We start from the raw sequence: 14,165 nt of genomic DNA on the forward strand, positions 1-14,165 counted from the left end.
CTTCCATCAGTCCACTTGGAACCCTTCTAGACATTATACTTATGTATATATGTATGTATGTGTACACATAGATACATATACGTAACTGGTCAAGGCCAGTACGGAACCCGTTTGGCTGCTTGCTGCTCCAAAAGTCAATACTGAGACGAGTGTTGGTGAAAAAATGTGCTTTATTCAGGCACTTTCGCGTGGTGCCTGGCACACAGTAAACCCTTGATTAATATTAGCTATGGTGGACTGTGTCTGAGACCATCTCCTAGTTGTGGGTTAGAAGAAAAAGGTTTTAAAGGGGGGTTTCAGGAGTGCACAAGCAAGGGGCTCCATGCAGAACAGCACAGTCAGTTCCAGTAATTATCTCCAGACTGGTTGTGCAGTGGTCTGGTCAGCATCATCTTGACGGTTTTGTGTGTAATCAATCAGTAATCTACTCCAAGGTTGGGCTATTTCCATCTCCTTAAGGCCAGCCCCTGGAATTCTCAAGCAAGCAAGATGAATTCTCTTCTACTTACACACGGAAGGACTTCTGTACCCAAGAAGGGATCACAGGGTCCTGCTTGATTTCATTCCTCCCCATTTTTGCTGCTCTTCAATCCTGAGAGCAACAGGGGCACGACAAGAAAGGGAATAAAGTTTTGGATCGAGAGACTAATCATAAACTTGTCAAGGGAACTCGTTTTAGGGGTACTTGGTAGGAGTTGAGAGCTGGGCACGGGACGGCAGTGGTGGAGCCAACACAGACAAGGCCCCAACCTCATGGGCTTTCCATTCAAGTTTTGGCAGCCCCGGGCCCTTTCCTGTAAATACCCCTGACATATCACATAATTGGTGGTAATATGGTGCAGTGTGGAGAGAACTGTCCAGAGTCAGACGTACTTATAACTGTGTGCTGTTGATCTTAGCCTTTTATGCCTCAGTTTCCATCTCTGTAAAATGGATCATAATAATAGTCTCCTTAGGATTGTGAGAGTTCCATGAGGTAATGTACTTTTTTGCATAGTGCCTGGCACAAAGTAAGCACTTGATTAATATTAGCTATTATTATTGAATACACACAGTATGTTTCATGAGTACAGGGGCCATATCATCTTGTCCCCAGTACCTGTCACATAATAGGGGCCCAGCAAGTACTTATTCAATTAACGAATAGATGATACTTGGTTTACATTTGGAAAGAGAACCATCTGGGCTTTTTATGTTAACCCAGACAGAATACCTACTATACGCTGGGAGCCACAAGAGACACCGAGAAGGGGTCCTGTCCTTGGTGAGTGCTTTATAGGAGATGCTCACCAGAAGAGATGCTAGATACAAACTTTTTTGAACGAATGAAGGCATGAGTGAGTGAATGACTGCGAAACAAGCTCCTGGGCGCAGTCCCTTACCCCACGCAGACATCTGCACACACGGCTTTCTGCAGAGTGGGCACTAGAGGGCAGTAAGCGTGGCGAGTCTGAGATTCAGAGTCACTCCTGGGTCCTTAGGAAAACTCCGCGCCGTGGCGTCACATCCGCTCTCCAGGTCACACATCCGGGGGCGGGGCAAAGAAGAGCCAAACGTAAACACCCCGGAGTTTCCCCAGGCCGCAGGCTGCGCGGTAGCTCAACGTCTCGGTGGATTCTTGTAGTGAATAAAGAGTCCGGGAGGCGTCAGACTAGTCCGACGGAGAGCGGGTAGGCGGAAGTCCACAGCGGGGCGACTGTTTTCCGGGAGTGGGCTCAGTTGGCCGCACTGGTGACGTATGGACGTGCGCGCCAGGGGAGCGTGCGTAAGGCGGAGGGACGGCGGGCAGTGAGAAGCGGCCTGGGGTACCTCCCGCTCCTGCCACGGACGCCACGGGCTAAGGCGAGGCCGGGCCGCGGACCATCCCGGGCTTCTCTGCAACGCGGTCTCAGACGCACGGGACGGCTGAGAGGACTGAGCGCCACCACGTGTGCAGAGCGCATGCGCCTGGCTTCAGGCGGGCGCGAAATCAGTGGCGGAAGTTAGTCAAAAAGTTGAAAACGACCTCACCTGCCCAACAGTAGGGAATCGAGAGCGCGCTCTCTCCCTCTTTTTTTTTTTTTTTCCTCCCTCTTTTTTAAAATAACTGATTTCGTCTCAAAATTATATATTGAATGCCTGCCGTATGCGATGTATTGCTTTAGGTTTTTGGGAGACTTTTGGAGCGTATATTCTAGTAGGGCTGAGGAGGGAAATTGAAATAAAGAACAAATGAACTTAACAGTTAATGTTGGAGGGTGGTGAATGCCTTGAGGAAAAAGTAGAGCAGGGGCACGGGGCGGTGACATTAGATAAAAATGCCACTGGAACAGATCGGGCGCTGAAATTGAACAAAGTCATGAAAGAGGCAAGGGAGTGAGCCACGTGGCTATCTGGAGGAAGATTATTTCTAGCATGTGGAAAAGCTAGGAGAGATGTCCAGAGACCGGAGGGAAAAAGCTGGAGCTGGGGAGGCCGGCGTGGTGGAAGGAACTGAGCAGGGGAGAATGAATGGTAACACACGAGGTCAAGGCGTTGAAGTAGCGGGTATCGATCAGGTTGGACCTTAAAGGGCTGTAAAGACTTTGGCTTTACTCTGAAAGGGGAACCTCTGCAAGGCTTCGAGCAGAGGAATGATGTGGCCTGATTAGTTTGTTTTTTTTTTTTCCGATTAGTTTTTAATAAGGTCACCCAGGCTGCTCTAGAGACGAGGCTGGGGAGGGAAGCAGGGACACTTGTTACTAATAAGTCAGGTTATGAGTATCCCTGCAGCTACCAAAAAGGCTGACTTGAGAGATGGTGATGACGGCCACCGTGGAAGTGCTCACATTTTCCCGGTGAGCCTGGTGAATGTGCCAGGCTGCAGGGAGAGCTTCCTAGCCATCATTTCCTTTTCTCTCAGGACAACCTGCAGAGGGCAGTGCTGTCAATGACGCTGTGGCTCGGGCCAGTCAGAGGCCAGTCAGAAGTGACTGCTCAATAAACACCTGCTCCTTAAGTGTTTTGTTTGTGTTTTTTTTTTTTTTCTGTAATTTACCATTTTTAAATGTACAGTTTTCTGGCATTAAGTACATTTATATTGTTGTACAGCTATCACCATTATTCATTTCCAGAATACTGTGTGAGACTTTGTTGTTATTGGCATCCTAAGCCCCAGCTCCCATCTCACTCATCTACCTCAGGCAGCCAACTCTTCTAAAGTACTCAGTAACACTTCAAAAATAGCTGTTGTGTGCTGGGCAATGAGTGGAATGATTGAGAGTCCTGTTCTCCTTGCCCTTTTAGTTAGGGGAGACTGGTGGTGGGGAAGAAGCAGCAGGTACAGTCTGAAATCAAAGATATTCTTGAATATCCAGGGCTCACACTACTACCGATTGATCAGTTGTGCATTTAGTAAGCATTAGTTGAATATTCTGTACCAGACTCAGTTAATATTCATGATTGTTGAATGGATGGTTGGATGTAGCTGCTTGACCCTGACGTCTCCTTTTCTCTTGAGGTCATCATCTGGGAGTTATTGGAACTGAGCCCAGAGATGTGTCTGTAAATGCTGGTTTATAGCCATGTGACGTTGAAAAAGTTGCTTTCCATGGTTGGGCCTCAGTTTCCTGGTCCCTTTAGTGAGGGGAGCAGATACTAAATAAACAGACAATATTAAAATACTCCATAAAAAGAGGACTTAAAACAGGGTGTCAGAGAAGACCTCCTTGAAGAGATGATATTCCTGGAAGAGGTGAACTTTAAGTTAAAAATGTGAAGGCTGAGTAAGAGCGGTCCAGAGTGAGAGTGAGGTGGGATTGGAGCCAAGGACAGGGATTCTATAGAGGGGGACCGGTGTGTTCTGAGTTCTTGAAAGTCCCATATCTGTTGGAAATGGCTTGAGTGTCCATTCCAGACATTCCTCTTCAGACCTTTGCTGTTGAAGCTCAGTCTTTCAGGAGGCTGCCAGATAACCCTGTGCAGGCCTGGCCTCCAGACAGAGAACAGGCAAGTCCAGCGTTAGGAGAGTCCAGCAGAGCTGCCACCCCTCATTCTCCTTTTCATGTTCTTCGTTGACTGAGAGTAAAGAAGAGGTCCCAGATTGTACTCCTTGATGCTTTTATTTTTATTATTTGCATTAAGAGGCATCATGCCTGAGTGGTCTTGAGGGGACTCAGGAGAGTTAGAATCTCTGTGCCTTTGGGCAGGTAGTAGCCATCTTTGGCAGCGCTCAATGTTCTCATCTCAAAAATGGGGATACTAATAGTATTTACCTGCTGGGATCATTTTGAAGATGTGACCTAAAGTATATGAAGTATTTAGCACAGAGCTGGCTACTTAGTAAGGGAAAGTGTTTGCTGGGATTTAAATAAGAATACAGTGGTCTGGCATATGTAAAATGTAGAAACTTCCTTTGTGTCTGTACTGGTAACATCAGCTTGACCAGAATTAGATGAGTTATTGTACTAGGACTTCTTTTAAAAAATCAGCTCAAATTCTCTTTTTTAAAAAAAGTGAAAAATAGCTTATATCTTTGTAATTTTTAGCTGTCTTGACTCAAGGTAGATGTGATCAGCACTGGAAAAAGATGCCAGCCCCAGCCACCACATATGAAAGAATTGTTTACAAAAATCCCTCTGAATACCACTACATGAAAGTCCGCCTGTAAGTTCCGTCTCCTAAGTTTCTTATTTTTTTTAATTGAAGTTTAGTTGATTTACTTAAGTTTCATTTTGATTACTTTTTTATGAATCTAAGTAGTATGAAATTTAACACAGTGCATTAAAATTTTTTTTCTTACAGAGAATTTCAAGATTGTGGGGTTGGCCTGAACGCTGCACAATTCAAACAGCTGCTTATTTCAGCCCTGAAGGACCTGTTTGGTGAGGTATGGAATCACTTGGTAGTTTGAACACCACTAAGATTTTGTAGGGGCTTCCCAGCTGACGCTAGTGGTAAAGAACCCGCCTGCCAATGCAGGAGACATAAGAGACACGGGTCTGATCCCTGGATCGGGAAGATCCCCTGGAGGAGGGCATGGCAGCCCACTCCAGTCTTCTTGCCTGGAGAATCCCATGGACAGAGGAGCCTGGCGGGCTACGGTCCATAGGGTTGCACAGAATCGGACACGACTGAAGCAATTTAGCATGAAGATTTTGTAGGACATACTGAAAGGACGTTTTTCCAAAACTTATTTTAAAACCACATTTGAAACTGCACAAGCAGAGTTTTAGAAGTGATGAGTTTTGAGTAGGTTTTTTCTAATATGTCATTTAGTTGACAAGAAACTTGTGAGGCAAATGATTTACTGTAGTGCCACTCAAACTGTGGTGCAGACTGGCAGCCTGCAAACTGTTGTTTTTTTTTTCCTTGCCCACTGTGAGGATTAGTGGCTTGTACCAGAATGTCAGTCAACACACCATTTCCTTTACTGAGACAGTCTTCAGTGAGAAAATCTGACCTGAGCTAAACACTATGTCCACTGATACTGTCAATTTCCACTCTGGTGCGGCTCCTTATCACAGACCAGCACTTCTGAGTAGTACTATTTTAGTATTCACTTGAAAACAAGTAGAGTTTTGAAGAGAAAGCAAAGACAGATGATTCTCAGGAAATTATTTCCTGGTACATATGTTTTATTAAATTAAAATCTGTCAAGCACTCATCAAAATTAAAAACTTACTCTGCAACAGACTTGGTTCAGAGGCTGAAAAAACAAATTACAGACTTGGGGGAATATATTTGCAAATCACATAAGGACTGATATCTGGAATATATAAAGATCTCTTAAAACTCAGTAGTAAAAGAAACACAAACAGTCTGTTAGAAAATTTGCCTAGTGGTTAGGGTCGACACTTTCACTGCAGAGGCCAGGATTCCCTCTCTGGGGAGCCATCCCACATGCCACATGGCTTGGTGCAGCCAGAATACTAAAACCAATCCCCAAAAGTGATATGTTGAGTGATTCCATTTATATCATGCTCCCGAAATAATGTAATTATTGTACATAACTATATAGTCTAGAGACAGATTAGTGTTTGCATGGGTTGAGGACTGAGGAGGCAAGTTGAAAGAGAGCCTTGTGATGGTATAGCTCTTTATCTTGATTATGGTAATGGTTACATTAAACAACCTATATGACAGTGTTGCATAGAACTACACATATGCACATGTAAACAAATGTGAGTGCATGTATAACTGGCAAAGTCAGAGTAAGCTCTGACTTATTAATTTTGGTTTTCTGGTTTTGATGTCATACTGTGGTTATGCAAGGTGCTACAGTGCGGGAGGCTGAGTGAAGGGTGCATGGAACCTTCCCGTGTATTTCTTTGCAATGTAATATGACTCTAGTTTTTCAAAGTAAAAAGTGTGAGGGAAAAAAAATCCATGCACCTTCTATATGTCAAGTATGAAACCTGATTGCTGGGGATGTAGCTGTGAACAAGCAGACATGGCTTCTGCCTCACAGACTGTCGGTGTTGGTTATGTTAGCAGGAAACCATGTTGAACAATTAATGGCAAGAACGGTGAGTATTATGAAAGGCGTGGTGGGTCCTGTATGTGAAAGAGCGTAGCAAGCTACTGAACTTAATCTTGGGCATCAGGGAAGGAACAATTTAAAAAAGACTTGAGAAAAGTAAAGAGGTCTTAGCAACATGGAAAGGTATAGGAATAATGATCCAAGCAGAGGGAGCTGTAGAAAAACGGGCCTTGTACTCCAGCACCATTAAATAAAATACAGATTTTTTTTGGAGGAGAAAAGCAATTAGAGTTCAAGAGTAAGGATGATAGTCATCTGCTAACAGTATCATTCTCTACTTAGGTTGATGCTGCCTTACCTTTGGACGTTCTAACCTATGAAGAGAAGACCCTGTCAGCCATCCTGAGGATATGCAGCAGGTATGGCTGACGGTGGGACCCTTCTAGTGTAGCAGAGCAGAGAGATGGATGGTAAAAAAACAGCAGAAGTGCTCCCTTCTGAGAATGAGGAGAGTTTTGTCCTTGTGAACTCCCAGCAGCTTTTGGAAGTTTAAATGGGGGAGAATGTGAACACTCACCCACCAGGAACTTTATAGTCCAGTTAGCCAGACTTGGGATTTACTTACCGCTGTAGTGTTTCCCAGTTGGTAGTCACAGTTGCAGACTCAGAAGTGGGAATTTTACAAACATGCCTGATTGAGGGTCATTCTGTCCTCTGCCTTGACATGGTATGCTTTCATTTGTAAAGTTTTCTTATTTAAATCAGGTTTCCGGTAGAAACTACTTTCTGGCCCATCAGAGAAGAAAGTACAAGTCAGATGCTGCAGGGACGAATCTTTACTGACGCTTTCTTGATCTTTCCGTAGTGGTCTTGTCAAATTGTGGAGCTCTCTGACCCTGTTAGGATCCTATAAAGGCAAGAACTGTGCTTTCAGAGTGATTCAGGTAAACACACCTTCGCATACTCCAGTTGAAGCTGAGTAGTAGACCAAATTGCTTTATTAATATGTGTCCCATTTTTGCTTGCATAAATCTAGTGTGGTTAATGCCATCCAGCTGGGAGGGGGAAACCCAGGGCGTCAGTAGTTATGAAAATGTCAGACAGAACGCTTAGATTTTAGGTTGTATGGGAGAGGTTTGGGGATAAAACTTGGAACACCTGTGGAAAAGTCTTTTATCTTAATGCCTCATGCCTAATGTATTGAATGTTCTCTCTGAGCATGTCATGCCCATTTATTTATCTCAGGCTAGCTCTCAAGATGCTCTTTAAAATGCTACTGCATCCTATAAAACGGGGCATGTTTCTACACTATCCTGGATTTCCAGGCAATTTTCTCCCGATACTGCCTTAAAATTTTTTTCCCTCTCTTACAGGTTTCTCCATTTCTCCTTGCATTATCTGGCAATAGTAGGGAACTAGTATTGAATTGAGTAATCTTCAATTTGAGAAAATATTCCTCACTCTCAAAAGTACTTTTTGGTGCCAGCATAATGCTTGGAGACTGAAGCAGCCCAAAAACTCCTGTCGATGGAATTTGAGAGTGCTGAAGATGTTCCCAGTAATGTCCAACCATCGCCTCTGGTGGGGTAGGCTTCACAGGAGAGTCTGCCTGAGCCAAGCAGTGCTGAACAGGCAGCCCTTAGAGCGCATGCACCTCAGAGTTGGAGACCGGGCTGAGCTCAGGAGGGCCTTCACTCAGAGGGATGTGGCCACCTTCTCAGAATTAACAGGGGATGTCAATCCTTTGCACTTAGATGAAGATTTTGCAAAACACACCAGATTTGGAAAGACAATTGTCCATGGAGTTTTGATCAATGGACTTATTTCAGCTCTCCTCGGTACTAAAATGCCAGGGCCAGGCTGTGTGTTTCTTTCCCAGGAAATTAACTTTCCAGCCCCTTTATATGTTGGGGAAGTTGTTTTAGCTTCTGCAGAAGTGAAAAAGCTGAAGCGGTTCATTGCCATTATTGCAGTATCGTGTTCCGTACTAGAAAGTAAAAAGACTGTTATGGAAGGCTGGGTTAAAGTTATGGTCCCAGAAGCTCCCAAATCCTGAAATACGTCTTTAAAGATACAAATTCAGACACCAGTGTTGTTATTATTGAAAGCCTCAGGGGAAAACAGGGATTGCTATTCTTCAGCAAGGACAGGCTCATAGACCTGTACTGGGGGAGGGGAGCAGGTAGAGAAATGTTCCAGTGTCCACTTATGTTTCACTCTGGATTAAATATATTCATCATCTATCTAGGTTTTCAACACTGAAAAAAAAAAATAGGCAATTTCCTGGTGGTCCAGTGGTTTCACTGCCAGGGACATGGATCCAATCCCTAGTCAGGAAAGTAGGATCCCACAAGCCATGTGGCACAGCACACGCATGCGTGCACACACACACACACACACACACACACACACACACACAAGTGAATAGAGGAGATCAGAGGTGATTCTAAGGTTGCACATTGTTAACCAGGCTCCCATGAGGTGCCATTAAAAAAGAAAAAAAAAAACTGGAAAAAGTGTTAGGAAAGTTATCGTTTAGCTTAATGATCTACTTTTAGGATTTCAGACCTAATTAGATTTGCACTCATATAACACAAACCTACCTATATCTGTGTAGAATAAGAATTTACTAAAGTCACTGAGTTTATAAGTAGCAAGCATTTAATTATTAAAGGCAATGATGGAAGATAGGTCATCTTTGAACACCTGTCTTTTAACACTAAATATTGTTAGATCCTGTTCTTCAGCAGTTTCTGAATCAGAGTTTATTATAATTTGTTACTGTTTACACCAAGATGGTGATTTATTGACCCTTCAGTGTCTCTTGCCCTTCAGATGGTTTTCCTGTCACTGGGGGAGGGCTTATGTGCATCTTTGGACTCAGTTCTGTAAGCTCTCTTGGTTTCATCTATAAAGCAGGGATAACGACTCCATACAGGAGTGTTGGAGATGACAGATACAAATAGGTAAGCACAAGGCCCAGCCTCTAAACAGTAGCTACTGCTCTTGTCATTCTCGTCTGTGAGCAAGGTTACAGGTTTCCTGAGTTTGGAGCTATCTGGCCGAAAATTAAAGAATAGATCAGTCTTTCAGTATGTCAGCCAATCTCCATTGGTTTTCTAAACCTGGAATAGATCTTGAGTGCAGTTTCTGTTTTAGCAATCTAGGTGATTTTCTCTCTCCCTTGAAAATATTTTGGGGGTCCCCACCCATTATATAAATAATACATGCTTTTATTAAAATAACTGTAAGATAAAAAATTGAAGGAACACTGTGGTGGCCAAGTTCTTAATTAAGAGTTGAGGGGTGTTAGAGAGGAAATGTGCCTAATTTGTTATTGCTGGTCATCCTGTACACAGCCAGCACTATTAAGACAAGAATCTATAGTAGAACATACAGGTAGTCCATCTGTGCTCTGTGGCTTTAGATGGTAGCTCAGACCACAGCTGGTTGCTTTGATCAGGAAGATAAGATCAAATTAATTGGTTGCATCTACCCACATTTCCTAGAAAAAAAAAATTTTCCTGCTGCTGGATCAGTAACTAGATTTCTTTTTATTTGTTTACATCAAGTGAGTGAAGTCGCTCAGTCTTGTCCAACTCTTTGCGACCCCATGGACTTTAGCCTACCAGGCTCCTCTGCCCATGGGATTTTCCAGGCAAGAATACTGGAGTGGGTTGCCATTTCCTTCTCCATGTTTGTTACATCAAGGGGATCCTTAAAACAGACTACTAGAAAGAATTGTTCTCATCACTAGAGGGCAGTGTTGTGTATAAATGAGTAGTTTAATATTGTACCACATTCTAGTTTGTGTTGGTAATGTGGAAAATACCAAAATCAGGATGCAGAGCAAGGATGCCATTATCATGAGTTTCATAATGGGAAGCTTATAGAGGTTCAGGTTCATCTGAAGAAGGTGTATGTTTAGGTGAAACATGATACATGCAGATAATTGGATGTCACATTGGAAAACAAAACGGAGAACTTGAATCACAAAATAAACACTTGATGCTGAGACCATCTGTTCCTGCAGAATTCGTTCTCTGGGACTTAATGGCAGTCCTGAAGTATGGGTCTGCAAGTGGAGTGTGGTGTGATCATTGATACTATAAGTTACCATTCTTTCAATGACAAGCCAGGTTTCTACAGTAATTCTAATCCTTCAGACAGTTTTATGAAGTTACTGTTCCATTTTATAGGCAAGCCATTTTATAGGCTCTGTGACTTGCCCAGGGCTGTATAGCTAGTATGCAGTAGAGCTGGAATTCACATGGGCCTGCCTGGCTCCAGAGCATTTCTTTTCTCCATTACCCTGTGGGTCTTAAAATGTTCCCATACTGGAACACTATCAGTTTCTATAATAGTATCTTATGTTGCATTTGTATTTGGAACTACCATCGTACATAATTTTTTTTCTATTTAGAATATTCTAGATCTTATTCCCTGTTAAAGTTTTAATGTTTTCCTCACTGTTACTTGATGGCTTCTACCAATACCTATCGCCTGTACTTTTTCTAAGTTGATATTTATTCAGTGAGTGTCTTCAGAACAGAATTACTGAAAGAATTATTCTAAAGATGAAACTGTGCAAGTCAGGCGTTGTGGGGACTTGTGTATATGAGATCTGATGGATAGCTGATTAACAGTGTGTAACTTAAAGTAGCTTCTCAGGAATGTTTCCTTTTTTTTTTTTTTTTTTTTTGATGCTCCATAGATGTCATGGTCTTCTTTGATCTTTATAAACTGAAAGAAGATGGAACAGAGAATTAGGCAAGGATTTAGGGAAACTCTGTAAATGATAATTTGTTACTTTTACACTGAGCCAAGATTCTCAGACCACTTATGCTTTGTTAAAGCTGACTATAGCACAAGCTAGCTGGCTGGCTTTTTCATTTTGAGCTCTCTACAAGTTGCCAGAAAGAGTAACTCTTCTAATGAAAGCACGAGTGACTCCCATATAGGAAATCCTCTTGCAAGTAATTGAGAAGTGGCTTTGACTGTCCAGGGTCACAAAGAGAAGTGAGTACAAAAGTACTGACTGAAAGAGCAAGGCAGATAGTCCTAGTGCTTTCCACGGAGGGGCATTATAAGGCTGCAGTTCATAGGATGTTTGATCGCCACAGAAATATATCCATCGTAAGCAATTTCAGCCTAATGTACTGGAAAATTGCTTAACAGATTTTTGTATTTGATTAGAAACATTTCCACATTGGTGAAATGCCACTCATTTCTTTTTCTGAGCAGTGAATCTTAAGTAGCGGCAGGGAGAAAGCCTCCCCACAGCCACCGTTCGTCTTGCGTGTTCAGCTAGAAAAAGAAGAAACTGCTAAAGGCCCATTGGTGCCTCTTAGGTAACCACAGGTTTTCATTTTGTGCTGAATTATTAGGCATTTTTCTTTTTATGTTCTTAGAGCATGATTAAGAGACCAATTTACTCCCAAAGAAAATTGCTACTAAATTACATCTATTACGTTTTGACATTAAAACATACTCTTACCAAAGGTCGACAGTCATTGAGCGGCTGTGCCGCTCTGAATGCGTCATGTGCCGGCAGAGTTTATTAACTGACTCTGCAAGTGCCGTGAAATGACTCTGGGACTGCACTTGAGTCTCTCCAGGGTCCTGGATGTTTCACTCCCTTTGTCCTTGGCTTTTCTTCCTATGGATTACACACAGAGACCAGAATTTTCAACATCTTCAGAGAAATTTTGGTTTGCAGAAAAATCATAAGAAAACCTAAGACAAATGTGGACACTACATAAATAGAACAGAATTAATAGAAGGCTCCACAAACAGTCGATTTCTAGGCCACAATCAATTTCTTGGGTGGCTCTTAGTGAGGCCACAGTTCACATGACCTTATAAACCATGAGCAAAATTCCTCTGCGATGTGATGAAAAATTCCAGTATGTAAGGGAAGTAAGAATAATCACAAGTGACTTGAATTTTCTTTTTTTTAATGCAGATCATGAATATTTAAAGAAAGAAAATAATTCTGAGTGGGGAGGCGATGCTGCTTAGGAAGCACTGAGTGTTTCACTAGGTTCTGTGAGTTGATTTGTAGAACAGGTGCCAGGTCTGGAAGCGTCCTCACTAAAACTCATTATTTTCAGTCAGTCTGGCCAAATGTCAAGCCGTTAAACAACCTGTGGACTATCTAAACATTTGGCAGCATACAAGGATATAAATCTTGCTTTATTTTCCCTTGCAGCCCTGAGTAGTTATGTATATGGCAACAGAAGTACTGCATATCTCATTTGCTTTACCCAGTATGAGACTGGAAGCAAAGTAGATTTGATTCAGATCAGCTCTGGACTAGGGAGTTTCTCCACATTCACCGTGAGCCACTTCAAAAGCCAACTGGCTTTACAGACTATCATAGCCTAGTCTCCAGAGGATCCAGGGATCCAGTTAAGTCTAGGCTCTTCAGGGCACTGATTTGGGTAGATAAGATTATAAGGCTCTCTATAGTATTTATTCTCAGAGGCTTCAGGCAAGAATTCCTCGAGCACAGAAAAGCCTAGATTGAGAGTTAGTCTCTGGCTTCAGTCCATCAAATACATGATTTCTCACTTTCAGTTTCATTTCCTTAGTAAGGAAGAGGACAGGCTCTCCTTTGATGACCTTTGCAACCCAGTTGTATAATATTGTTATGTTTTTTCCTAAACATACAAGTAAAATATTTTTAGAGACATTTTGAAAAGTGCAGAAAAAATAGCATCATGATTCTGTTTGCTAAAGACCTTCAGCTAATATTTTGGTGGGCTTCCTTCTGATGTTTTTCCTATGAACATTTTAAAATCTTGAGATCATAAAATGCATATATTGGGTTTTCTTCCTACTTACTGTTGTATCTAGGGCATTCCCCAACATCATTAAATATCCTTTGATAATCTAATTTTTAATCTTTGTAAAATATCTATGATTGTATCACAATTTGTCCAGTCTTCTATTGTGAGATACATACTTTTGAGTGCTATGTATTTGCACTGATTCTGAGTATTTCCTTAAGATAATCTCCTACAGGTGGGATTACTGGGTGAGGACATTTCGATGTGTGTTGTCAAATCCCAGCTGCTAGTGCCAGACCTCTTACATGGTTAAGTACTCAGTAAATAATTGTTGAGTGCATAAATGCTCCAATTTATATTCCCCCAGCAGTATGCAAGAAGAGCCTTGTCTCCGGTCAGCCCACATGATATGAGTAATGATTAAAGCCGAATTTTGGTTTCTGTGAATCTGGTAATGAAATAACGTATTTGCCTTAAAAAACATAAGTAAAAAGTGAACCCTCCCTAAGTGATTCATAGTTTTAATAGACTGCTGCTTTATTATCTCCATGTTACAGATGGGAAGCTGGGGCTCAGAGGTGTTGGGTAACTAATTCAAGGGCACACAGCTGGTAATTCCAGCTCTCTCTGTTGTCCTGGGATGCTGCCCTGGCAGACAGCACTGTGGGTGGGTCAGGATTATGGCCTTGGGTTCAGGCAGATTGGGGCAGATTTGGGTCTGAGTTGATCAGAGTTATCTGGCTGTGGGTTTTGACGTTCTTGGAGCCAGTACGGTGGGATGGAGCACCCCAAGTCAGGTTGAAAGTTTGAAGGCCTGTGTGCTGAGCTTAGAACTGGGCCAGAGGGTAGAGACTGGGAGTTCTGGGCCAATGCCCAGGTTTTAGGGGCTCCAGTTCAAAGAGCTTTGGGTCTGAGAGTGTTGGAGTCTTAGGGCT

At 42.5% G+C, this 14,165-nt stretch overlaps 2 protein-coding genes across 9 annotated transcripts; both read left to right on the forward strand.

Moving 5' to 3' along the window:
* The first annotated feature begins 1,513 nt into the window (after window positions 1-1,513).
* RPP14 (ribonuclease P/MRP subunit p14) lies at window positions 1,514-8,453 on the forward strand. Of its 8 annotated transcripts, none has more exons than XM_043442036.1 (6): window positions 1,514-1,670; window positions 4,506-4,623; window positions 4,762-4,846; window positions 6,782-6,858; window positions 7,305-7,383; window positions 7,813-8,453. In XM_043442036.1, exons 2-6 carry the CDS (start codon window positions 4,547-4,549, stop codon window positions 7,867-7,869), a joined length of 375 nt encoding a protein of 124 aa, XP_043297971.1. In that variant the 5' UTR covers window positions 1,514-1,670; window positions 4,506-4,546; the 3' UTR covers window positions 7,870-8,453. The 8 variants fall into 8 exon arrangements, with proteins under 8 accessions (XP_043297971.1, XP_043297975.1, XP_043297974.1 ...); XM_043442040.1 differs by having other exon boundaries at window positions 1,521-1,670; window positions 4,521-4,623; XM_043442039.1 differs by lacking the exon at window positions 1,514-1,670 and adding an exon at window positions 1,750-2,020 and having other exon boundaries at window positions 4,521-4,623.
* HTD2 (hydroxyacyl-thioester dehydratase type 2) lies at window positions 7,989-13,743 on the forward strand. The gene has a single exon (XM_043442031.1). It carries the CDS (start codon window positions 7,989-7,991, stop codon window positions 8,493-8,495), a length of 507 nt encoding a protein of 168 aa, XP_043297966.1. The 3' UTR covers window positions 8,496-13,743.
* Window positions 13,744-14,165: the final 422 nt, after the last annotated feature.

Source organism: Cervus canadensis, chromosome 22 (assembly GCF_019320065.1).
Source record: "Cervus canadensis isolate Bull #8, Minnesota chromosome 22, ASM1932006v1, whole genome shotgun sequence".
In the NCBI taxonomy this organism is placed as follows: Eukaryota; Metazoa; Chordata; class Mammalia; order Artiodactyla; family Cervidae; genus Cervus; species Cervus canadensis.